Source organism: Lepus europaeus, chromosome 7 (assembly GCF_033115175.1).
Source record: "Lepus europaeus isolate LE1 chromosome 7, mLepTim1.pri, whole genome shotgun sequence".
Taxonomy (NCBI): Eukaryota; Metazoa; Chordata; class Mammalia; order Lagomorpha; family Leporidae; genus Lepus; species Lepus europaeus.
Window position 1 is genome coordinate 14023755 of NC_084833.1, and position 23223 is coordinate 14046977.

Sequence of the window (23223 nt, forward strand, 5' to 3'; positions counted from 1 at the left end):
TACAGCGAGGCGTGTTGGGGTGTGGCGTGCAGGGGGCTGATAAGAAACGGGGGCGCCCACGGCCCGGCCGCCGGCTGGCCCCAGCCCCGCGCCCCGCAGCCCCCCGCGCCGGCGGCCGGCCCCGCCTCCCGGTCTGCGCGGAGCAGGTGCGAGGCGGGTCCACACCGCACGCCGCGGCGCGGGTGGCGCGCGGCGGGGCGGGGCGGGGCTCCCGGGGGCGGGTCCCGGAGCGGGGCGTGCCGTGCCGTGCCGGGGCTAGGTGCTCGGTGCGGCTGCAGTCAGCCGGTGGCCAGCCCTCGGTCCCGAGATGACGGCCAGCAAGCGAGTGGCGAAGGTAACCGCGGGCGGGAGGCCTGGTTCCTGGGGCGCCCGGAGCGCACCTGTTCGCTGGTGTGCGTCCCAGGCCCGGCTGGCCGGCTCGCTCTCTTCCCCGAGGAGGGGTGGGCCTGCGGCAGGGGCAGAGCCGGAGGGGTGTCGCCAGCTCCGGGAGCTGTGCAGGGGCCTCGCAGACTGGTTTCAGTTTCGTTTCTCCTGCCCGCAGCCCGAGAGAACAGCTGAGCGAGTCTCAGGTGTGGGCGAGGCTCCTTGGCTGGTGCTGGGCGTTGTGTTAGCGGCGGGTGGGGGGGTGGGGGGATGGGGTGGGTTCAGAACAGGCCAGGGTGCATCCTACAGTCTGATACCGGGTACCCCGGATACTGAAGGAGACCTTCGGACTACTTTTTTTTTTTTTTATTTAATGAATATAAATTTCCAAAGTACAGTTTATGGATTACAAAGGCTCCCCCCCCATAACTCCCCCCCAACTGCAACCCTCCGCTTTCCCACTCGCTCTCCCCTTCCATTCACATCAAGATTCAATTTCAATTCTCTTACCCAAGTCATGTCATTAAATCCGCATGTGCACAAGAGAGGAATACTATTTTCATCAGCGTTTAAATGCGGGTGTCTGCTGGGAGTAGAGATTAACGCGTGTTCGATTGACTCTCTTGGTGTGGTCGCTTTCCCTGTTTGTTCCATAGGCCAATGATCCTGGAATCTGAGAGCTTGAGCCTTTACAGGTTATGTGAAGAAGCTTTTCAAACACTCTCGGGACAAATCTTATTTTGTGTTTATGGGAGAATGTGAATCATCTTTGAAGCCACTTAAAACCAACGGCTCCAAGTTGGAGACGGATGAGAAAGGTGTTTCCTGGGACACCATTTGGCATTGCAAATCGGTGATCCTGTTCCTCTAATGGACCCCTTTAGGCTTGTGATATAAACTGTTTTCCTGCTTCTTGGAATATGGTTCGTACGTGTATGCTCGCTTTAGTAACACTGACGAGGTGGGCCAGTTCTTCCCACTGATGCACATGGCCCAATGTGAGCTCATCCAGGAGGCTTGAAAGGCTACTGGTTTAGTCTTGTGAATTTTAGCAGTTCTGTGTCATTACGTAACAGAACCGACAACTGTACAACTTCTTTTAAGATTTATTTATTTGTTTGAGAGGCAGAGTTACAGAGAGAGGGAGAGAGAGGTCATCCACCTGCTGGCTCATTCCCCAAATGGCTGCCTTATCCCAGCAGCCGAAGCCAGAAGCCGAGAGCCAGGAGCTTCATCTGGGCCTCCCATTGTGGGTGGCAGGTGGCCCAAGCCCAAGCACTTGGGCCATTTCTGCTGCTTTTCCAAGTGCATTAGCAGGGAGCTGCATCAGAAGTGGAGCAAGGGCTGGCTCTGTGGCATAGCAGGTTATGCCACCTGTGGTGCCCACATCCCATCTGGCTGCTGGTTGGAGTCTTGACTGCTCCACTTCCGATCCAGCTCCCTGCTAATGCACCTGGGAGAGCAGCGGAAGTTAGCCCAAGTGCTTGGGCTTGGGCCGCATGCCACCCATGTGGGAGACCCAGATAAAGTTCCTGGCTCCTGGCTTCAGTCTGGCCCAATCCTGGCCGTGCCAGCCATTTGGGGAGTGAACCAGCAGATGGAAGACTTCTGTCTCTCTGCCTCTGCCTCTCTCTGTCTGTAACTCTGCCTTTCAAATAAATAAATAAATCTTAAAAAAAAAAAAAAAAAGCTAAGCTGCCAGGACTTGAACCAGCGTCCATATGGGATGCAGGTGTCACAGGCAGCGGCTTAAACCACCAGACCGCAGCTCCAGGCCATGCACGACTTCTTAGGCTGTAGTTTCAGTCTCTGCTAGTTCATATTGCATTATTTTGGACAGTCTTTTGTTAAGCATGGTGCTTGTACTGGTTAAATAAAATGTTAACATGAAAAAAGAAGGGTGGGAGTGGGGCACAAAGTTCTCTGTATATTCTCTGGAAGAAAAAAAAAAATACAGAGGCAAACCTGGAGGGCTTGCTGGAGTTGGTGGCTTGCATGAATTCATTCTACAGATGTTCAGTGCCTACCATGGACTGGACCTGGGCTAGCAGGTGCGGGGCAGAGATGAACAAAAATTCTACCCTTGCTGAGCTTTCGTTTCTACCAGGGACACAATATGAAGTGAGATGTGGGAGGAGGCTGAGGTGGGGGGCAGTTTCCCCCAGGAGGTGGGAAATTCCGGAGTGTTTGGAGACTGGGGGTGCAGCCAGGACTGGAGATACATGAGGGAGGAAAAGCAGTGTTGGTGAGTGGAGCTGGCACCCTTCCAGGCTCTCAGTCTCCCAGAAATGCTCTTGCAGTCTGCGGGGTGGTGTGGGCAGGCGCCGGGCGGGTCAAGGGGGGTACCTGCTACCTTCAGCATCCAAGAAGGAAATGAGCGCCCACTGGGCCACGCACAGTAGGCTCAGCCCACAAGGACTGGCAGCAAAATAGGCAGAGAGCCTTCCAGCCAGACAGGAGAGACAGTATTGATTGCACGGGCACCATGAAGTGTGAAATGGTTTATAACACTTATTTCATCCACTTCTCACAGCACTCTGTGAGGTAAGTAATATATCCCCACTTTACAGATGGGGAAATAGAGCCCAGAGAGGACACCTTGGCTGTCCAGAGTTATTCAGCAGGGAATGATGGGTTGGGATTTGAGCCAAGGCCCGAGGTTCCAACCACAGGCTCTTAATGGCCTCTCTACTTTCATTTTCTGTTCCTGTAAGTCAGTTGATTTCCTAGCAGGACTTACGAAAGAGCTGTGTGTCCTAGCTTGTGTTTCTACATCCTCCAGCTTCGGGAAGGGCTTGGCACAACTCACCCAAAGCCCTGGGTAAAGGCTGAGTGTTCCCACTTAGAGTCAAGTCAGCAGAGTGTCCCTCCCGTCTCTTCTCTGTTCGACTGTGGACTGTCTTCTTCTTCTGTTTGAAAAGGTTTATTTGTTTATTTGAAAGGTGGAGTTACAGAGGCAGAGAGAGAGAGAGAGAGAGAGAGAGAAGAGGAGAGGAGAGGGGAGGGGAGGGGAGGGGAGGGGAGGGGAGAGGAGAGGAGAGCAAAGGGGAAGAGAGGAGAAGTCCTCATCTGCTGGTTCATTCCCCAAATGGCTGCAACAGCTGGAGCTGGGCCAATCCAAAGCCAGGATCCTGGAGCTTCTTCCAGATCTCCCACATGGGTGCAGGGGCCCAAGCACTTGGGCCATCTTCCACATTTTTCCCAAGTGCATTATCGGGGAGCTGGATCGAACACAGAGCAGCCAGGACTTGAACCGGCAGCCATATGGGATGCCAGTATTGCAGACGGTGGCTTAATCCACTGCGCCACAGCGTCAGCCCCTATTCTTTTTTTCCAAAGATAGATTTTTAATTTATTGGAAAGGCAGAGTTAGAGGGAGAAACAGAGAAAGGGAGAGAGGAGAGAGTGACCTTCCATCTGCTGGTTCACTCCCCCAAATGACACAATGGCTGGGCTGGGGCTGGGTCAGGCCAATGCTAGGAACCTGGAACTTTGTCCAGATCTCCCATGTGGGTAGTAGGGGTCCAAGTGCTTGGACCAGCTTCGACTGCTTTCCCAGGCACATTAGCAGGGAGCTGAATGGGAAGTGGAGCAGCCGGGACTCGAACCGGCGCCCATATGGGATGCAGCTTAATCCTCTGTGTCACAGCAATGCCCCCCTCCAAGCAGGGCAGAGAGATCGTTCCATCCACTGGTTCATGCCCCCAAATGCCCACAACAGCCAGGGCTGGCCCAGGCTGAAGCCCGAAGCCAAGGACTCCCTTTGACTCTCCTTTGTGGGTGGCAGGGAACCAAGCACTTGGGCCACCCACCACTGCTGAACCAGGTGCATTAGCAGGAAGCTTGATTGAAGGCAGAGCAGCTGGGACTTGAACTGGCGTTCTGTCTGATCCAGGATGCAGGTGCCCCAGCCGCGGCCTAAACCTGCTGTGCTGCAGGGCCCCTGCCCCTTGCAAACCTACCTTTAACTTCACTTTCCACAAGCCTTTTGGGGCCCCGAGTGCTCAGTCGCTAGGTCTCTGAATTTGCTGGTGTCTGACTGGGATCGCTTGCTGGTGGCAGGTGGTCGACGCGGTGGGAGGGTGCAGAGTGGGGAGCACTGGGCCGACTGTCCCCTTGCTGTGTCCCCTGCAGGAGCTGGAGGATCTTCAGCAGGAGCCTCCCCCGTACCTGAAGAACCTGCTCAGTGATGATGCCAATGTCCTGGAGTGGCACGCGCTCCTCCTGCCCGTGAGTGTCTGCGGGGAGCGTGGTCTTGGACTGGGGATGACTTAGGCCAAGGGCATGGGCAGGAAGAATTAGGGTGAGGCAAAGTCTGCCCCTGCCATAGGATCTTTTTTTTTTTAAGATTTATTTTTTATTTGAAAGGCAGAGCTACAAAGAGGCAGAAGCAGAGGCACAGGCACAGGCAGGGGAGAGAGAGAGAGAGAGAGAGAGAGAGAGAGACAGAGAGAGGTCTTCCATCTGCTGGTTCACTCCCCAAATGGCCGCAATGGCCGGAGCTGCACTGATCCGAAGCTAGGAGCCAGGAGCTTCTTCCAGGTCTCCCTTGAGGGTGCAGGGGCCCAAGGACTTGGGCCATCTTCTACTGCTTTCCCAGGCTGTAGCAGAGAGTTGGATTGGAAGTGGGACTCAAACTGGCGTCCACATGGGATGCCGGCACTGCAGGTGGTGGCTTTATCCGCTACGCCATGGTGCCAGCTGCTGTAGGCTCTTTTGCTGGAGAGTATTTACTGCTGGGGAGGGTTTCTTTCTGGACTGATTGCCTCTGAGGTCCGGGCAGACTGAGGAAGATGTAAAAGACTCCTTCTTCCAACCAGTAGCCACCAATCCCACCACAGAAGCTGTCTCCAAGAGCAGTGACTCCGCCTCCTAGGCTTCCTTGTCCTCAGCTCGTCAGGGGCCTGAGAAGACTCTGCCTCTCTCAACTTCTGGGTTCCCACAGTAGCTAGAATTTGCTCCCCGAATTCCTACATGTGTTTTGTTTTAAGATTGATTTAATGAATTGAAAGGCAATTAAAGGGAGAAAGGGAGAGAGAGAGAGAGAGACGGACAGAGAAAGTCGTCCATACCTCTGGTTTACCCCCCAAATGATCGCAGCTGGGTGGGGGTGGGGCAGGCTGAAGCCAGGAGCCAGGAACTCCAGTTCTCCCACCTGAGTGGCAGAGACCCCATCACTTAGCCATCTTCTGCTATTTTCCCACACCCTTAGCAGGGAACTGGATTGGAAGTGAAGCAGCCGGGACTCGAACCAGCACTCTGATGTGGGATGCCAGCATCACAGGCTGTGGCTTAACCCACTGCACTACAATGCCAGCCTCTAAAGTGTGTGTGTGTGTGTGTTTTAAAGATCTTCTTTCAGAAAATTGTGGTTATGTGTGATAACACAGGTAGTTATCTTCTTGATAAAATCTTCTTTTGAGGCCAGCGCCGTGGCTTAACAGGCTAATCCTCCGCCTTGCGGCGCCGGCACACCGGGTTCTAGTCCCGGTTGGGGCGCCGGATTCTGTCCCGGTTGCCCCTCTTCCAGGCCAGCTCTCTGCTATGGCCAGGGAGTGCAGTGAAGGATGGTCCAAGTGCTTGGGCCCTGCACCCGCATGGGAGACCAGGAGAAGCACCTGGCTCCTAGCTTCGGATCAGCACGATGCACCGCCGCAGTGCGCTGGCCGCAGCGGCCATTGGAGGGTGAACCAACGGCAAAAAGGAAGACTTTTCTCTCTCTCTCTCACTATCCACTCTGCCTGTCCAAAAAAAAAAAAAAAAAAAATCTTTTGAAAGCAGTATTACAAAGAACTCAGCAGAGTAAGACATCTATGTATGATTATCTGATTATTAGTAACTAAAGATTCTTTCTTGAGAATTTTATCTGTACAGCTTTAGTTACTTGGAAATAAAAATTAAGACGTGAGGTTTTTGTTATCAGAGCTCGTTGGCATATCGAGGGAACAATTCATCGCATTACTAGGGTTTGGACTTCTCACTGACAGTGCAGTGGTCTGGGTTATCTCTTTCAAGCACAGAAAGTGGAAGGAGGCTCGAGTAAGGTCAGCCTTGGAACCTCCGTCAGGCCCTTGGGCTGCTGCTGGGCTGAAGCACTTCACTTACATCCATTCACTTGGAGGAGGGCACCTGTTCTAGGCTGTAGGTGCCAGGTGAAGAAGACGCTAGAAGTTCCAAGAACTGATTAGATCTGCAAAGATGCCAGCGTTGTGAAGAGGAGAGGGTGGAGCAGGTCAGGAGGAAGCAGGTGATTGGATAACCTAGGAAGGGCCCCACTGGGCCGAGTGCTGTGAAATCAGACCTCAGTGGTTGGTAAGACCGAGGAAGGTAGGTGTGCCCAGGAGCTGGCCAGAGACCTCCCAGCCCTGCAGAAGTCTTGACTAGGCATGCTGGTCAGGAAGAATTCCAGAGCTAGAGGACCAAAGCTTGGTGCAGAATGGGCAGCTGAGTGGGCCTGAAGGAGCTGGTGTAGCCCTGGTTGGCAGGGAGAAGAGAACCTGGAAAGTGTTCGGGGATAAACGGACATGTTGTCCCTTAAGGCTCCACCTCAATTATGTGTTTGTTGAGGTGGCCCCACTTGTCACATCTTGCTCCTGGAACATGGCAGCCGGTTGAGCCTTTCAGAGCCGTTAGTAGGAGCTAGGGTTCCTCGAGGGTCCTCTGTGTGAAGTGCATGTGACGTGAGGTCAGCCACCCAATGAGGAAGGCTGTCTTCCTCTGACAGGTGGGGATGTGCAGACCCAGGAGGTGAAGGAACCTGTGCACGGGGTCACAGGTCAGAGGCAGGTCTGGAAGGCAGCTGACTCCAGGCTTCTCTCAGCCTGACTGTGAGAAGTGAATGATCTCCAGTTTCCTTTTTAAATAGAAAATGCTTTATTTAACCCAGAACTTGGAAGGCAGTGGGACTTGATCAGCTGATCAGAAGTGCACTGTAAAATCCTCTGGCCCAACTTCTTCATTTTACAAATGAAGAAACGGAGCCCTAGAGAAGATCAGCGGGGCCAGCGCTGTGGCATAGCGGGTAAAGCCACTGCCTGCAGTGCCGGCCTCCCATATGGGTGCCAGTTCGAGTCCCAGCTGCTCTACTTCTAATCCAGCTCCCTGCCACAGCCTGGGAAAGCAGTAGAAGATGGCCCAAGTCCTTGGGCCCCTGCACCCGCGTGGGAAAAGATCAGTCCTACAGCAAACTTCAGTCAGAGCTGGAACAGGTCCCCGTGGCTCCATGACTGCTGTCTCAGCCTCTATTAAGGCCTGGGAAGTCCACCAGGAAGCCCCCGTGGACAGCTGCACAGATCCCACTTCCTCCTGACTCCTTCCTGCTCTGAGGCCTCAGCCCTTGGCCTCGTCCCTCCCTCAGGTCCCAGCTCCTTGCTGTTACTCTCAAGAGCTTAAGGCTGGCGCCGCGGCTCAATAGGCTAATCCTCCGCCTTGCGGCGCCGGCACACCGGGTTCTAGTCCCGGTTGGGGCGCCAGATTCTGTCCCGGTTGTGCCTCTTCCAGGCCAGCTCTCTGCTGTGGCCCGGGAGTGCAGTGGGATGGCCCAAGTGCTTGGGCCCTGCACCCGCATGGGAGACCAGGAGAGGCACCTGGCTCCTGGCTTCGGATCAGCATGGTGTGCTGGCCGCAGCACGTCGGCCGCAGTGGCCATTGGAGGGTGAACCAACGGCAAAAGGAAGACCTTTCTCTCTCTGTCTCTCTCTCACTGTCCACCCTGCCTATAAAAAAAAAAAAATTAAAAAAGAGCTAAGAGCTGAAGAGTTTTCTTTATCTGTCCCATAGTTGTTGCATGTCTTATCTCAACATCACCCCAAACATTGACTCTGTGCTTACTATGTATGTCACTGTGGCAGTCTTTGCTCTGTCTTACCTTTCTTTTCCTAAGATTTATTTATTTATTGGAAAGACAGAGCATCACCGGGGTAGGGAGAGACACAGAGAAATACATTCTGTCTGCTGGTTCACTCCCTCAAATGGCCACAACAGCCAGATCTGGGCCAGGCTCAAGCCAGAAGCGAGGATCTCAGTCCGAGTCTCCTAATTGGTCAGCAGGAACCCAAACACTTGAGCCATCACCTGCCGCCTCCCAGGGTTCCAGATAGCAGGCAGCAGAGCCGGGACTCAGACCTAGGCACTCTGATGTGGGATACGTCCCAAGCGCTTCTTAACCACTGTGCCAATCTCCTTTCTCCATTTTTATTTTATTTTAAGATTTATTTATTTATTTGAAAGTCATAGTTACACAGAGAGAGAGAAAGAGAGAGCGAGCGAGCGCGGTCTTCCATTTGCTGGTTCATTCCCCAATTGGCCGCAAAGGCCAGAGCTGTGCCAGTCTGAAGCCAGGAGCCAGGAGCTTTTTCTGGGTCTCCCATGTGGGTGCAGAGGCCCAAGGACTTGGGCCATCTTCCACTGCTTTCCCTGGCCATAGCAGAGAGCTGGATCGGAAGTGGAGCAGCCGGGATTGAACCAGCGCCCATGCAGGATGCTAGTGCTTCAGGCGAGGGTGTTAACCCACTGCGCCACAGCACCGGCCCCTCCATTTTTATTTTAATCGTGGTAAAATGCACCTGACATAAGTTACTGTCTTAACTAGTTATTTCTGAGCACATGGTTCGGTGGCATTAAGTCCATTTGCCTTGTTGTGCAGCTGTAACCACAGTCCGTCTCTAGAACTTGCTGCCCTTGTGCTGACCTTGCACCTGTTCCACAGTAATTCCCCACCGCTCCCTCCCCCCAGCACCTGCAGCTGCTTTCCTGCTTCGTGTCTCTGTGCAGCTGACTGTTCTGCGTTCCTCACATAAGTAGCATTGTACGGTGGCTTTCGCTTTTTGTCTAGCTCATTTCTCTTGGTGTCACGTTTTCATCCATGTAGCATTGGTCAGAATTCCATTCCTTTTGAAGGCCAAGTAGTATTCCGTTGTACGTACATGCCATTTCCTGTTGATTTGCCCACCAGCGGACATTTGTCGGCTTGCGAATTTGGCTGCTGTGAATGATGTTGCTATGAACATCAATATCTGTTCAGCTCCCTCCTTGGTAGTTCTTTTGGGTATATGCCCAGAAATGACATTACTGGATCATATGATGATGCTACACTATTTACTTATATTTTTATTTTTTTTTTATTTATTTATTTTTTTTTATTTTTTTGACAGGCAGAGTGGACAGTGAGAGACAGAGACAGAGAGAAAGGTCTTCCTTTTGCCGTTGGTTCACCCTCCAATGGCCGCCGCGGTAGCGCGCTGCGGCCGGCGCACCGCGCTGATCCGATGGCAGGAGCCAGGTGTTTATCCTGGTCTCCCATGGGGTGCAGGGCCCAAGGGCTTGGGCCATCCTCCACTGCACTCCCTGGCCACAGCAGAGAGCTGGCCTGGAAGAGGGGCAACCGGGACAGGATCGGTGCCCCGACCGGGACTAGAACCCGGTGTGCCGGCGCCGCTAGGCGGAGGATTAGCCTATTGAGCCGCGGCGCCGGCCCTATTTACTTATATTTTTAGGGACTGCTGTACCGTTTTCCACTGTAGCTGTTCCTAAGCCTCTGAGTTCTTAGGATTTTCAGAATTTTCTCCTATTTCCTCACTCACTCCCATGGAGGCAGTTCTCCTGAACTCGCTAACAGCGGTCAGGAAGAGGCCGTTCCATCTTCTTCCTTAATTCACAGACGGATTTTAAAGCTGAGATAGCCCTCAGAGGCCATCTAGTCAGACATTGGAGACAATGAGGAAGCTGAGGCCTGGGGCTGAAGCTTGACCCCTTCTGTCTGTACAGGACCAGCCTCCCTACCATCTCAAGGCCTTCAATCTGCGCATCAACTTCCCCAAGGAGTATCCACTCAAGCCTCCTGCGGTGACGTTCACCACCAAGATCTACCACCCCAATGTGGATGAAAACGGGCAAGTCTGCCTGCCCATCATCAGCAAAGAGAACTGGAAGCCTTACACCAAGGCCTACCAAGGTGGGGCTGGGCCTTGCCCCCGAGGGCGACACTGATACTGGGTGGAGGATGCTAGTGGACTTATTTTGAGTTAGACAAGCCTAAAAGAGAGCAGATAAAATGTGAGTCTCAGTGGAACCTACCGTTAGAGAGAAGGGGTGCCTCCTGAGATGCTGGATGCACCGACCTGCTCCAGGGCAGGTGTGACAGAGGAACTTGACCTTGGTCATGGGAAAGAGAGGCAGCGTGAATGCAGGGGGCAGGGCTTGGGATTAAGAAGGCCTGCTGCCCCATCTGTGGACTTTGGGCAAGACTCTGTTCCTTTGTGGGACTCAGTGCCCTACGTGATAGTTGACAGTGGAGGGGATTGTCCTAACTGTGACAGTACTCATCCCTTAACTAAGCACTGTCAGTGCCCTGTGCGAAGAGCACGGTGTGTGGGCCTGCCCACATCCCCCATCACCCCCAGGAGGTAGTGCTGTCATCAGCCCCATGTAATGGAGCCAGAGGCACACGAGTGGGGAAGCCGCTGCCTAAGGTCCTGTGGCTTGCAGACGGCAGAGCTTGGCTGACTCTAGAACAGTGTGTCCAGCTGAACGTGGTGCGGCCATGGTAACTTTCCACAGCCCCACTGTCTGGTACCATCATCCCGGGCCTCATGTGGCTGTGCAACCGAGAAACAGAATTCTTCATGATGTTTTTTTGTTGTTGTTTTTGTTTATTTGTTTATTTTAAGAAAGCTGTGGCCCATATAGGGGCAAGATTTTTTTTTAAAGGTTTATTTATTTTTATTTTAAAGTCAGAGTTACACAGAGTGAGGAGAGGCAGAGAGAGAGAGAGAGAGAGAGAGAGAGAGAGGTCTTCCATCCGATGGTTCACTCCCCAGTTGTCCGCAATTGCTGGAGCTGTGCCAGTCTGAAGCCAGGAGCCAGGAACTTCTTCCAGGACTCCTTTGCAGGTGCAGGGGCTCAAAGACTTGGGCCATCTTCTATTGTTTTCCCAGGTCATAGCAGAGAGCTGGATTGGAAGTGGAGCAGCCAGGTCTTGAACTGGTACCCATTTGGGATGCCAGCGCTTTAGGCCAGGGTGTTAACCTGCTGAGCCACAGCTCCTGCCCTGTTCATGTTGTTTAATTTTAGTTAATTTAGAAAACTATATGGAGCTCCACATTGAACAATGGAGCTCCAGAACCCATGGGTTCCCTCTGGGTGCTGTCGTGTGTCTGGTCCAGCTCAGGAATTCTTAACCTGAGAAACAAGACCCTTGGCGTGGTGGTGGTGGGGCTGGGATGTGGGAGAGGTCCTAGGATGAGCTTCAGGGCTCTCTGGTGATGCACTGTTCACTCAGAGCTGTGTTTATGTGTATACACATATGTACCTGGGCTTCCACCTGCACGGGGCTCCCAAAGGCATCTGGAAAAGATTAAGTACCATAGCAATAGGTTTTCTATCTTCAGCCTTAGAACCCTTTTTCCCAAATAAATTTATTTGGAATCCCAGAATAATAACAGAAAACCAGGGTGGGTCTTGTCAAAATGGGGCTGAGACCCCGAAATCTCTCTTATCTCAGTGACCCCAGAATGTACAACTTTTCTGAAGCCATAGGACATAGCTGTTTGTAGAACAGGGATCTTACCAGGCAAAGCTGTGGGCATTGTCCACCAGGAAGGAGAGGCAGTCTACGAGATGGACTGTCCTTGGGAGTCCCCCTGAGCAATGAGTGGGGGGGTCCGGGGAGTGGGCAGCCATTGCCTCCATCCAGGGTTTTTCCCTCTGCCCTGATGTCCTGCTCTGGCCTCTCTCCATAGTCTTGGAGGCCCTCTACAAGCTGGTGAATAGACCGGATCTGGCGGAGCCCGTGCGGGTGGAGCTGGCCGACCTGCTGACCCAGAACCCGGAGCTGTTCCAGAGGAAGGCAGAAGAGTTCACCCTCCAGTTCGGAGTGGACCGGCCCTCCTAATTTGAGTTTCTACCCCGTCTGCGTGGGGTCCTCTGCATGGTGGGCCAATATACCTCACGGACTGGGGCTGGAGCTCCTGGATGAACCATTCCCCACTCAGTTTTTCCTTCTTAGGTTGCTAACCGTGAGTTTGTGTATGTGTGTGTGTGGCAGGAGGGAGGCTGTGGATGTGTGTGTGGTGTGAGGACTCGCTGCCCCCAGGTTCACCTGGCCACAGGTGTGCCCTGCCCACTCCCTGTGCCTTCCCCACAGCCAAGGGGGTTTAGGTTTGCAGAGTGAACAGGTTAAATCTCCAGGGAGAGAGAGACAGGTCACATTCCAGGTCAGCCTGCTGGAAACCAGGATCCCTCCAGGGCCCCAGGAGTATGGATGGGAAGCAGGACTCGTGGAGGGCGTTGTATTTCCTATTTCATGGAGTGGTTGAAACCAGCCAAGCTACTGAGCGCCATGCACTGATTTGGGTGCTAAACCATTCATTTTCCATTTTCCACTGTTGAATCCTAAAACGAGGAGTCTGACCTCCATCCGGGGAGTCTGACTGTGTATTTTGAGACTTCCTGCTATCCCCCCAGGTGGCCAGTTCCTGGGGACGGTGAGGCTGTGTCCAGCACCCGGTCCAGCAGAATCCACCGAGCCCAGTGCCTGCCTGGCCAGTGATGTCACAGATGGGGCAGGCAGTTGGCCTAGTGATCAAGACCTTGGTTGAGATGGCCATGTCCCATACTGGAGCGCCTGGGCTTGAGTCCCAGCTCTGCTCTCGACTCCAGCTTCCTGCTCGTGGGCACTGTGGGAGGCAGTGGGGGAAGGCTCTAGTGATTGGATCTCTGCCACCCTCCTGGGGGACCTGGATTGAGTTCCCAGTTCCTGATTCCCCACCCTTCACCCCCGTCCAGTGTCGGAGATTGAACCAGTGGATGGGGGCGCCCTCTCTCTCTCTAACAAAATTTAAACTTTAAATAGAAATGTTTTCTATGTCACAGGTAAATTCTGGAATTGTGTCTTCAGTGAGGGCTGGGGTGGTTTCATCCAGACCAGAGAGGGGGCTGCTCCGGCTGCTGCCCCACAAACCCATCACCCTGCTTCCCACACACCAGCCCCCAGCAGAGGTTCTTCGGAGCCCAGGGGTCGGGGGGTGGCCGTGTGGCACCGCGATTGAGTCACTGCTGGGCACGTCTGTGTTCAAGTCCCAGCTGTTCTGCTTCTGATCCACTCAGCTTCCTGAATTGCTGGCATTTGGGAAGCGAACCACCGGCTGGAACATCGCCCTCCATCTGTCTCACGGTGTCTTGCTGTCTCTGCCTTTCACATGACACGAAAGTAAATAAGTTTTGTGAAAAGGTTCCCAGGGGTATCCACCGTTTTAGAGATGAGGCAGCCAAGGCACGGAACAGCACTTTGGTGGATCCCTTGGGTCCGTATTGCCAGGTAGGGCGGACTCCACACCTCCTACAGCCATGCCATCCTGGCTGGGGTTTTTGCTGTTTTGTTGTTGTTGTTGTTGTTTGTTTGTTTGTTTTTTGTTTGTTTTTTTATTTTTTTTTTTATTTTTGACAGGCAGAGTGGACAGTGAGAGAGAGACAGAGAGAAAGGTCTTCCTTCTGCCGTTGGTTCACCCTCCAATGGCCGCCGCGGTAGCGCGCTGCGGCCGGCGCACCGCGCCGATCCGATGGCAGGAGCCAGGTGCCTCTCCTGGTCTCCCATGGGGTGCAGGGCCCAAGGACTTGGGCCATCCTCCACTGCACTCCCTGGCCACAGCAGAGAGCTGGCCTGGAAGAGGGGCAACCGGGACAGGATCGGTGCCCCGACCGGGACTAGAACCCGGTGTGCCGGCGCCGCAAGGCGGAGGATTAGCCTAGTGAGCCGCGGCGCCGGCCTGTTTTTTGTTTTGTTTGTCATGAGCTGCTTTCATCAGCACTCACACCGCAAATGGCTGATGAAGCCGGACTGGTTTGGCAGGCTTGGGGTTGCCCAGGGATGCCTCCTCATGGGACCACAGACACAGGCTGAACGTGCAGCTGGAGTTGGAGGGGTTAATTCAGCCCGAAGGAGGAACTTGCTGGTTGCCAAGGTTGAGAGCTCCTGGGAAGCTGCAGGCTTTTCAGAGACAGATGCTGGGTGTCAAGCCGAGGGAGTTGCCAGTTCAGGTTTGGTGAGGTTTCTAGAGACATCTTCTATTGCAGCTCCTGCCCTGGAGTTCCCTCATCTGGGAAGAAGTGTAGAGAGAGGGGAAGAGAATGGGGAAAAGTGCCACCAATGGCTCAAAAGTGGGGGATTTAAAAAATAAATATTTTTATCTGAGAGGCAGAGTTAGAGAGGGAGAGACAGACCTTCTATCTATTGGTTCACTCTCCAAATGACTGAAACTGGCCAGGGCTGTTCCAGATTGAAGCCAGGAGCCCGGAGCTGCTTCGAGATCCCCCACATGGGTGCAGGGGCCCAAGCACTTGGGCTGTCTTCTGCTTTCCCAGGTGCATTAGCAAGGAGCTGGATGGAAGTGGAGCAGCTGAGACTTGAACCGGCGCCCTTATGGGATTCCGGCATTGCAGGTGGTGGCTTAACCTGTTACACCAGCCCCCGAGTTTGTCTTTTAATTTTGGCTTCCACTTGCTGAAGGTCTATGTGGCAGGCACCTGGCAAACTGGTCTGGCAGTTTCATGATCTCATTGAACCCTCACAGCACCACCATGAGGTCACAACTCCCATTATCCCCTTTCAGACCGTACATGGGGACCACGGTCACATAGCTGGTTGGTACTGGTGGGACTTGGGCTACTGTCCTTTCCCAAACACCTGGCACAGTTGTTGAGATCATATCAGGTGCTGCCAGGGTGTAGTGTCCCAGCGTGCAGAGGCTCATGGGTCGGGTAGGGAGCGAGCAACGAGGGGCCAGCCAGGATTTTACAAAAGTATTTTTAATGCAGTTAAGACCCCTGCCAGCTGCCCTTGTCTGGGTCTGAGCCCTGGCTCTGCTGCCCGCGTGGAGCAGAAGCGAGCTCCAGGCCTCAGCCAGTCAGCTGGGCACCCTGCCCGCCTCTGCCCACAGGGCCCGTCGGCTTATTTCTTCTTGGTCTTCACCAGCCCTTTCTGCACGAGGCTGCGGTACAGCTCCTGAATGTAGGTGTAGACGCACTTGGAGTCGGGCACTGCCAGCCGTACCATGTCATCCACCTCCAGCAGCTGGGCACAGTCGGCCAGTTTCCTGGGGGTGGTGAAGAACCACAGGTCAGAGGTGTGGGGTGGAGGCAGCCACGCCATTGCATCGGGTATGGTGGGGCTGGGAGATCAGCTAAGCCAACTGTTGCATCGTACAGACGGGATTACTCCAAAGGCTCAACCCCAGCGGGGTCTGATTCCAAAGCATCCATTCTCACCGTGCAGGGGCCCTCACACCTCACAAGGAGTGGGACCCTCTGGTTTCTGCTCCTACATTAACCCCTTCTTGTGCAAGCACGAGGAGTGTATCTTTCCTCTGGGGCCAGGGAGCCCCAGTGAGGCCAAGCCCCCAGGAAGCATTTAAAGGACAGAAACGGAATCCCAGCCGGAGTGCTGGCTTGCAGCTGCAGCACCTCCAAGGGCCTCGTTCCTTCAGTCTCCGTGTATTTATTAAGAGCCTACTATGGGCCAGGCTCTCTTCTAGGCTCTGGGAACTCAGCAGTGAACAAAACCAGAAGCTTCCCTACTCCCATGGCCCTGCCATTCTCGTGGCAGGAGACAGCCAGCCATCAAACACCTGAAGTAGATAGGACGTAGATGGTGGGGGGCAGCCGAGAGAGACAAGGCAGGAAAGGCAGGCAGGTGTGTACCTACATTAGGATCCAGTATTTTAAAAAAGGCTGCCCAGGAGAAGGTCTCTTAGAGGGAGAATTCATGTGTGCATCCAGGGGAAAGGATTCCAGGCAGAGGACAACAGCATGTGCCAAGGCCCTGTGGCAGGAATGTTGGAGGAGCTCCCCAAAACTCAGCAGCAAGTCCTGTCCTAACTGCCCAGCTTCCCTTTGGGGCTGTGGGATGCTCCTGGCTTTGCTAAGGCTGAACACTGCTGGGGCCTCACTGCCACATGCCAGGCGCTTTATCAGGTTTCCCCTGGCATGAGCTCATGGACTCCTCTTTATCTCCAACCAGCAGGAGAGAAACTGCGGTGGTTTGCCCAAGGTCAAAGTGAGTGCCCCAGCGGGGCCGCAGCCCAGGCCTGCCGATGCCTCTGGCATTCTTGTTCTGCAGCTGGCCTGAGCAGTCCCAGCCTGACAAAGCCAGGGTGCTGGCCACAGAAGCCAGGGCCCCAGCGGGAAATCCTCTGAGACAGCTGGGCTGAAATCCAAGCGGGGCTGGCCTGGGAGCTGGGGGAGGGGTGCAGACGGGAGGATTTCGAAGAACTCCCTGGAACAATGTAGTGATCTGAGCCCTCTGGGTGCAGGCTGGGGAGTTGTCCTCCCTACATGGGAGAGGCAAAACCTTCGTTCCCATGGAGACCAGGGAATGGGGCAAAACTTTAGGGGATAAGGCTTCCAGAGGGCTTAAGTCAACTGCCAATGGTCACCAAGTTAGGAAGGAGTCAGGAGTCAAACCCAAGTCAAACCCAAGTGCCTTCGTGCAGCCTGTCATGCTCCTTGCCTCCTTCCTTCCTGTGGCCCTGCCTGGCTTGGAATCAGAGGCCAGGTAGCCACAGCAGGAGAGTGAGCCATGCCCTGCCGGCCAGGGAAATGCTGTGGGGCTGGGGCAGAGCTGCAAGCCTTTCTCGTGTCTGTTTAGAGCTCTTAGTTCAGATGAGGAGTTTCCCTCTAGAGCCCTGTCCACTACAGCTCCTTTGTGCAAACCCAGGGAGTCAGCGTCCACCGTGCAGAACTGTTGCGAGCATGGCGTGAGATGATCTGAGGAAAGCCCTGGCTCTGAACCACTGGATTCCTGTGGCTGGGCATCCTTGTGACAGGTGATTCTGAGCCCACAGCTCCCCACCCCCGGCCAGGACACCCACCCATCCCTTAGCATGATGACATGACACTGGAGGAGACTTTGTGGACCATCGAGTCGGGTGGCTTTTAAATGGCACCCCTGGTGTCCGAGGGCCCAGTGGACGTGCCCCCGGACCATCTTGGGAAGGAGAGGTTGGGCCTCAAGCTCCTCCAACTAAAAAGCACTCCCTTTCATCTGTTGGGTGAGTTGGACATTCATCTAATGTTTTGTCTGAGGATATCTGCTGAGACAAAACAAAACGATGCAAAGCACAGATCAATATTAATCCTCTCATTTTGCCAATGGGGATGTGCACACCTCCCTAAGGGTTGGTGGCCAGGCCTGGACTAGACAGGAGGACCCAGTGTCCCCGTCGACGCAGTCTTCGCCTAGGGGCTTTAGAAGTGCCCTCAGCTGTCCACTGCAGATCCTCAGAGCAGCTCTGTCTGTATAGACAGGTGGATCTGAAGCCTCCCGTCAGGGTCCTCCCTGATGCTGGAGAGAACAGCTGCTCTGGGCCAAACACCTTGAGGGGAGAGACAGAGGCCGTGGGCCAAGGCTGGCTTCACTGCTTTGGTTGTGGGAGCACCTCCCCCAGGCCGCCATCCTGGCAGCCTCATAGTTGCCGGAGTCTCCTCCCTGTGCCACACACCCCTTGCCAAAATCCATTCTTTCTCCAGCACCCACCGTCCCTGACACTGGGCTGTATGAGCTTCTGCAAGAGCTCCCCCTGCAGGCTTCAAAGTGAATAACAATGACCGCTATCCACCACCATAACCGCAGCTAAGGTTTTGTGAAGTGCTTACAGTGCATCAGATACTGTGAAAGGAACTTTGCTAAATTCCCACAATAACTCTGCAAAAGAGGATGTGTCATACCCATTTTAGGGGTCAAAATACAGAGGCTCAGGAGCCTGGCCAAGATCACACAGCCGACACGCCTCTCCCTGATCCCTTGCCCTGCCCGATTTTCCTCCCTTGTTGCCTTCCAGCATTATTCAATTCATGCATCTCCATAGTTGCAGGTCCCACGCCTGTGGATTTAGCCAATCTTTTAGAATACATGTAGGAAAAAAAGTTGTATCTGTACAGAACACGGGCAGACAGCCTCTCCCCCACCCCCACCATTGTTCCCTGAACAATTCAGTATAGAAACTACTTACATAGCATTTACATTGTATTAGGGATTGTGGGTAATCTAGAGATGAACTGAAGCACGCAGGATGCAAATACGGTGCTGTGCTATGTAAGGGCCGTGGGCATCTGCAGATTCTGGTCTCTTGATGGGGGAGGGGGTGGACAAGGTGGGGCGATTACAATTGCACCTGTGTGTCTCTGTGGTCTGTTGCTCTCTGCAGAACCTAAGTCACAGGCCAGCAGGGACTTTTGTTTCTTTTTTTTTTAATTTTTGACAGGCAGAGTGGACAGTGAGAGAGAGACAGAGAGAAAGGTCTTCCTTTTTGCCGTTGGTTCACCCTCCAGTGGCCACCACGGCCAGCGCACTGCGGCCGGTGCACCATGCTGATCTGAAGGCAGGAGCCAGGTGCTTCTCCTGGTCTCCCATGGGGTGCAGGGCCCAAGGACTTGGGCCATCCTCCACTGCACTCCCTGGCCACAGCAGAGAGCTGGCCTGGAAGAGGGGCAACCGGGACAGAATCCGGCGCCCCGACCGGGACTAGAACCCGGTGTGCTGGCGCCGCAAGGCGGAGGATTAGCCTATTGAGCCACGGCGCCGGCCGGACTTTTGTTTCTTAAATACACACACACACACACATACCCTTCTGCCGTACATCCAGGGCCTGAAACAGAACCTGGCGCTCAGAACAATACCTGTTGGCATTTCTCACGTGGGACCCAGTGAAAATGCAGCCCTGGCCTTTGGAAGCCCCCCCTGCCACCCTGCGGCCAAGGCTTACTCTGCTGTGGAGAAGGCCAGGGTGAAGTTGTGCCGCCGCTTGGTGGGGTCCAGCTCCGCGTAGTCGAAGGCGTCGGGGAAGAACTTGTGGATGAGGGCACAGAAGGCCATGCCACTGCTCCAGCTGGACGAGAAGTTCTGGATGTCCACGTGCTGCGGGCAGAGGAGGCCGCACTGGACCGGGGCCAGAGGGCCTGCACCTTGCCCCTTCCTACCCTCCCACCTCTTGGGGTGTGCCCTGGGGAAGAGACCCGTGGCCCGCCCGTGGCCCCACCTCATAGTTTCTTGTCATGGCCCGGCACCACTCCAACAGCATGTTCTTGACCCCACCAATGGCTGCCCCAGCTGCCTTAGTGTTCCGGAAAAGAGCAGTGGGGCCCGAGGCTGCCCTGTAGGGAGGGGTGGACAGGCCAGCTCAGAGAGGTGGGAGGAGCCCCCAGATGTCAGCCCTCCCGCCCTGGCCTGAGCCCTCTGCACTGACCTCAGGCCTCCCCTGCAGCCCTCCCAGGCACGGTTCCCAGGGACAGCCCAGCTCCTCGCCTCCATCCTACCCGCCAAACTTGTCCACGATGGCTTTGCGGTTCTGTGCGCGGGGGCCCCGGGGCCGGGCAGGGGCTGACACCCTGCGTTCTGGTGCCTTCTCCTTCTTCTTCTCCTCCGAGGGAGGGGGCTCCGTGGGACTCTGGGGCATGTCGCTGGGGGAAGATTCACTGTGTGCAGAGATCCAGAGCGGGGCTAGGACCACTGCTACAGGACACAGGGAGGAAGCTGGGGGTTTGGAGGGGGGTCACTGCAATCTAAGGGGCACATGGGGTTGTGGCACCTGCGGTCAGCACACATTTACTCTGTGCCCAGCACTGGGAGGGGGGTCGAGAAGGAGTAAGCGGGCTCAGTCTAACTACGGGGAGCGTCTGGTCCATTGAGGCTATGGGGCAGAACTGGGACTTGCCTGAGGTCTGATCTGAGTTGGATCCTGGCTTTGCCTCTTATTTGCTGTGTGGTCTTGAGACTGTCTCATCACTTCCCTGTGCCTCATCTCCCTCATCTGAACAATGGGGGCAAGAACGCATAGACAGCTGCTGCTAAGGCCTTCGTATGAAGGTGAAGGCAAGGCAGCCAGCCGTAACTGCCACACGGCTGCGTGACGGCTCAGTGAGTATTCTAGGCTAATGTTCTCCAAGAAATGGACCAGGAGGTGGGGTCAGCTTGATATAAAGGAAGTGTCCGCTTCTAAAACTGTGTAGTGGCTGGCGAGCATGGAGCTGGCATTGTATCCAGCACCTGCCATGCAGTGCCATCTTGCTATATGGTGCTCTACACCTGTGAGGTCACTTAGGCCTCCCAATGAGCCTGTGAGGCCGATTTGCTTCTTAGGCCATTGGAGTAGAGGGTAAGCGACATGGCCAAGGTCACACAGCTGGTGAGTGGCAGAGCCATTGTCCAGACTCGGGCTTTCTGATCATGGGCTCGTGGACAAAGCAGACACCATGGGAACATGCTGAGCTGTGAGACAGGGAGGTCCTGTGAAAAAGCGACTTCAGCTGAGGGGGCAGGGGAACCCTTGACTTCCGGGGCTCTGCCCTGGGGCAGGATGCTGAACGCCAAGAATCCTGGGGTGCGGTGAAATTGGGAGCTGGGGGAGGCCCAGGCCTGGGCCTCAGTAGACTCTGCAGGGAGCGGGAGGTAGGAGTCGGAGCCCCGGAGTTTGACTTTACCTGGCTGAAGGGCTGGTCTCGCCGGATGCTGGACCCACCCCATCTGGAGGAAAGGAACAGGAGGGAGGGAAGCTGGAGTTATCCACGGTGTGCTCCTGGTGCCCTCCCTCAGGGTGGCCCCTGCCGCGTCCTGTGGGCCCTGGGCTCCTACTCACCTGGACTGAGGCCCTCCGTGGGGCTCTCAGGCCACTCCTCGGGAGAGCCGGGAACCACGCCTGCCCCTTCCTCTGGCTCTTTCTCTGTGTCCTGCTGCTGCCCTGCAGCGGGGCTGCCTGGCTCCTGGAAGGAACATAATCCATATCGGCTTGCACCTGCCCATAGCTCTGTGAGGATGCCAGAAAGTTCTGGAAGGCAGCCCGGGGCCACAGCGCTGCCCCCATGATCCCAGTCAGGAGACCCACCCTGTCTTTGACATCAGTGGGAGGAAGACTCGACTTTCCCAACGGGATCAAGCAGGGAGAGTTTATGTCCCAGGGAGCGGGAGACCCTGGGACTTGGCGGTGGGGGAGGGGGAGGCTGCCTCCCTCACTCACCTCCTCCTCCTTAGTGTCATGTTCGGCCTGCTCACACTCAGCCTCAGCCTTGTCTTGGGCAACAGCTGCCTCCTGGGGTTCCGGCGTGGCCTCTGTGTCAGCAGCCCTCTCCTTGGCTTCTGCCTGGGGCTCCTGCACCTTGTCGTTCTCCTGAGCGGCTGCTGCGGCCTCCTTCTCCCCTTCAGCCTCCTGGGACTCAGGCTGGACCTTGTCCTTCACAGATCCCGCCTTGGCTTCTTTCTCCTCAGCCTGCTGCTTCTCGGAGGCCAGGGAGGCCTCCTCCTTGTCCTCAGCCTCCTTGGGTTCGGATCCGATCTCTTCCTTGCTGTCAGTCATCCCCTGAGAAGCTGCCGTGTCCTCTTCCTTCCCTCCGTTCGCCGTCGTAGGTTCAGCCTTGGCCGCTTCTTTCTCTCCAGACTCACTCTGGGATTCCACCTTGACCTCATCTGAACCGCTGGCTTCTCCCTGGAGCTCCGCAGACACGCCATCTTCCTGCTTTCCTGCCGTCTTCGGAGGCCTCTCTCCGGCGGTCTCCCCAGCTGTATGCTCAGTGGCCCCCTCTGCAGAGGCACCACCTCCGGGTGTCCCAGTGCCCTCTGCTGTCGGGGCGACAGGTGGCCCATCCTCAGGGGGCTTCTCATCTTTCTGCTCCATCTCTGGAAAGCAGCGACCAGCAGGTCAGGTGGTGTCCCATCCCGGCTCAAGATGAAGACCCTGCCCTCAGAGAGCTCTGGCCCAGGGCCCCAGAGGTCCAGTCCTGGGTCCCCACTACTCAGACATGGATGGGACCCAAGCATCCACTTCCCCATGGCAAAATGAAGGACAGAGTTCTGCTTCCCAGAAGCTGGGGTGGTTAGTCCGTGTTGATTTGATATTGGCTGGTGTTCACCTGACAATAGGCTATAGATTTGGCTTTTAAAAAAACAGGTTTATTTTATTTATTTGAAAGGCAGAGTGATGGGGGAAGCAGGGGAGATGGACAGAGATAGATCTTCCATCCACTAGTCACTTTCCAAATGCCCAGGCACCTGGAACTCCATCCGGGTCCCCCACATGTTTGGTAGGGGCCCATACACTGGGGCCATCCTGTGCTGCTTATCCAGGCAACTAGACAGGAAGCAGAGTGGCTGGGACTTGAACCAGCGCTCTGTCCGATGTGGGATGCCAGCATGGCAGGTGGCAACCTAACCCACTGTGCCACAGCACCAGCCCCAAACTTTGGCTTTAAAGAACATTGAATCAGTGATTTTTACCTCTTTTTAGCCCATAATGAGGCAGTCACAATTTGAAAGCAGTGTCCTAGAACATCTGTCAGCAATCGTGGCTCACCCTCCTGAGCCTAAAGCAGGCAGGACTATCTGCATAATTTGGATAGCGCCGCTTCGCCTGCATTATATTTATTTTTACAGGTACTTTCTATTTCTGGCAAATGAGATTGAGGTTCCGTCCCCAATAGTGACATCGACTGTCTTTAAAATTACATTTATTGGATTTAGAAATGAGTGAATTTGAAGGCAGGCAATCAGGAAATTAGAATTCAGGTGGCGCAGATGTAGCGAAACCACAGAGGCAGTATAAAGATGCCTGTGACGTGGGAACCCCTGGGCCAACTGTCTGCCAGCCTGTGCTTCTTGGAAAAGGTGAGACTGGGTGAGGAAGAGGCCTCCTTGGTGAAGAATAGAAAGGTACCATCCAGCTGCTGTTGGAGCTGGCTGTGGGCGGGATGACGCCACCTTGACCTTTGGCAGTTTCCTAAGTCCCATATATGCTGCAGGACCTATAAAACCCAGTGGGGGGGGGGGACAGGGCCAGCTCCCTCATTCTCTGCCCTTCTTGGGGCTGGGGGGCCATTTACAAA

The 23223-nt window shown here is 54.9% G+C and overlaps 2 protein-coding genes across 2 annotated transcripts; one reads left to right on the forward strand and one right to left on the reverse strand.

The window, feature by feature from the left end:
- The first annotated feature begins 231 nt into the window (after window positions 1-231).
- UBE2L6 (ubiquitin conjugating enzyme E2 L6) lies at window positions 232-13230 on the forward strand. Its single transcript, XM_062196123.1, has 4 exons — window positions 232-334; window positions 4498-4593; window positions 10129-10315; window positions 12102-13230. The coding sequence occupies exons 1-4, from the start codon at window positions 308-310 to the stop codon at window positions 12251-12253; spliced, it is 462 nt and encodes a 153-aa protein (XP_062052107.1). The 5' UTR covers window positions 232-307; the 3' UTR covers window positions 12254-13230.
- Window positions 13231-15307: 2077 nt separating this feature from the next.
- On the reverse strand, window positions 15308-22019 carry SMTNL1 (smoothelin like 1). Its single transcript, XM_062197893.1, has 7 exons — window positions 21327-22019; window positions 20988-21108; window positions 20833-20875; window positions 19669-19827; window positions 19392-19506; window positions 19119-19270; window positions 15308-15452 (listed from the first exon to the last, which is right to left on the reverse strand). Exons 1-7 carry the CDS (start codon window positions 22017-22019, stop codon window positions 15308-15310), a joined length of 1428 nt encoding a protein of 475 aa, XP_062053877.1.
- Window positions 22020-23223: the final 1204 nt, after the last annotated feature.

Coding starts and splice junctions, on each gene's coding strand:
- UBE2L6 (XM_062196123.1), top strand. CDS start 308: ATGACGGCCAGCAAGCGAGTGGCGAAG. Junction 335..4,497: donor CCAGCAAGCGAGTGGCGAAG/GTAACCGCGGGC, acceptor TGTCCCCTGCAG/GAGCTGGAGGATCTTCAGCA. Junction 4,594..10,128: donor GGCACGCGCTCCTCCTGCCC/GTGAGTGTCTGC, acceptor CTGTCTGTACAG/GACCAGCCTCCCTACCATCT.
- SMTNL1 (XM_062197893.1), bottom strand. CDS start 22,019: ATGGAGCAGAAAGATGAGAAGCCCCCTGAGGATGGGCCACCTGTCGCC. Junction 19,828..20,832: donor GAGACCAGCCCTTCAGCCAG/GTAAAGTCAAAC, acceptor CTCTGCACACAG/TGAATCTTCCCCCAGCGACA. Junction 15,453..19,118: donor CTGGCCTTCTCCACAGCAGA/GTAAGCCTTGGC, acceptor CACCACCCCCAG/GAAACTGGCCGACTGTGCCC.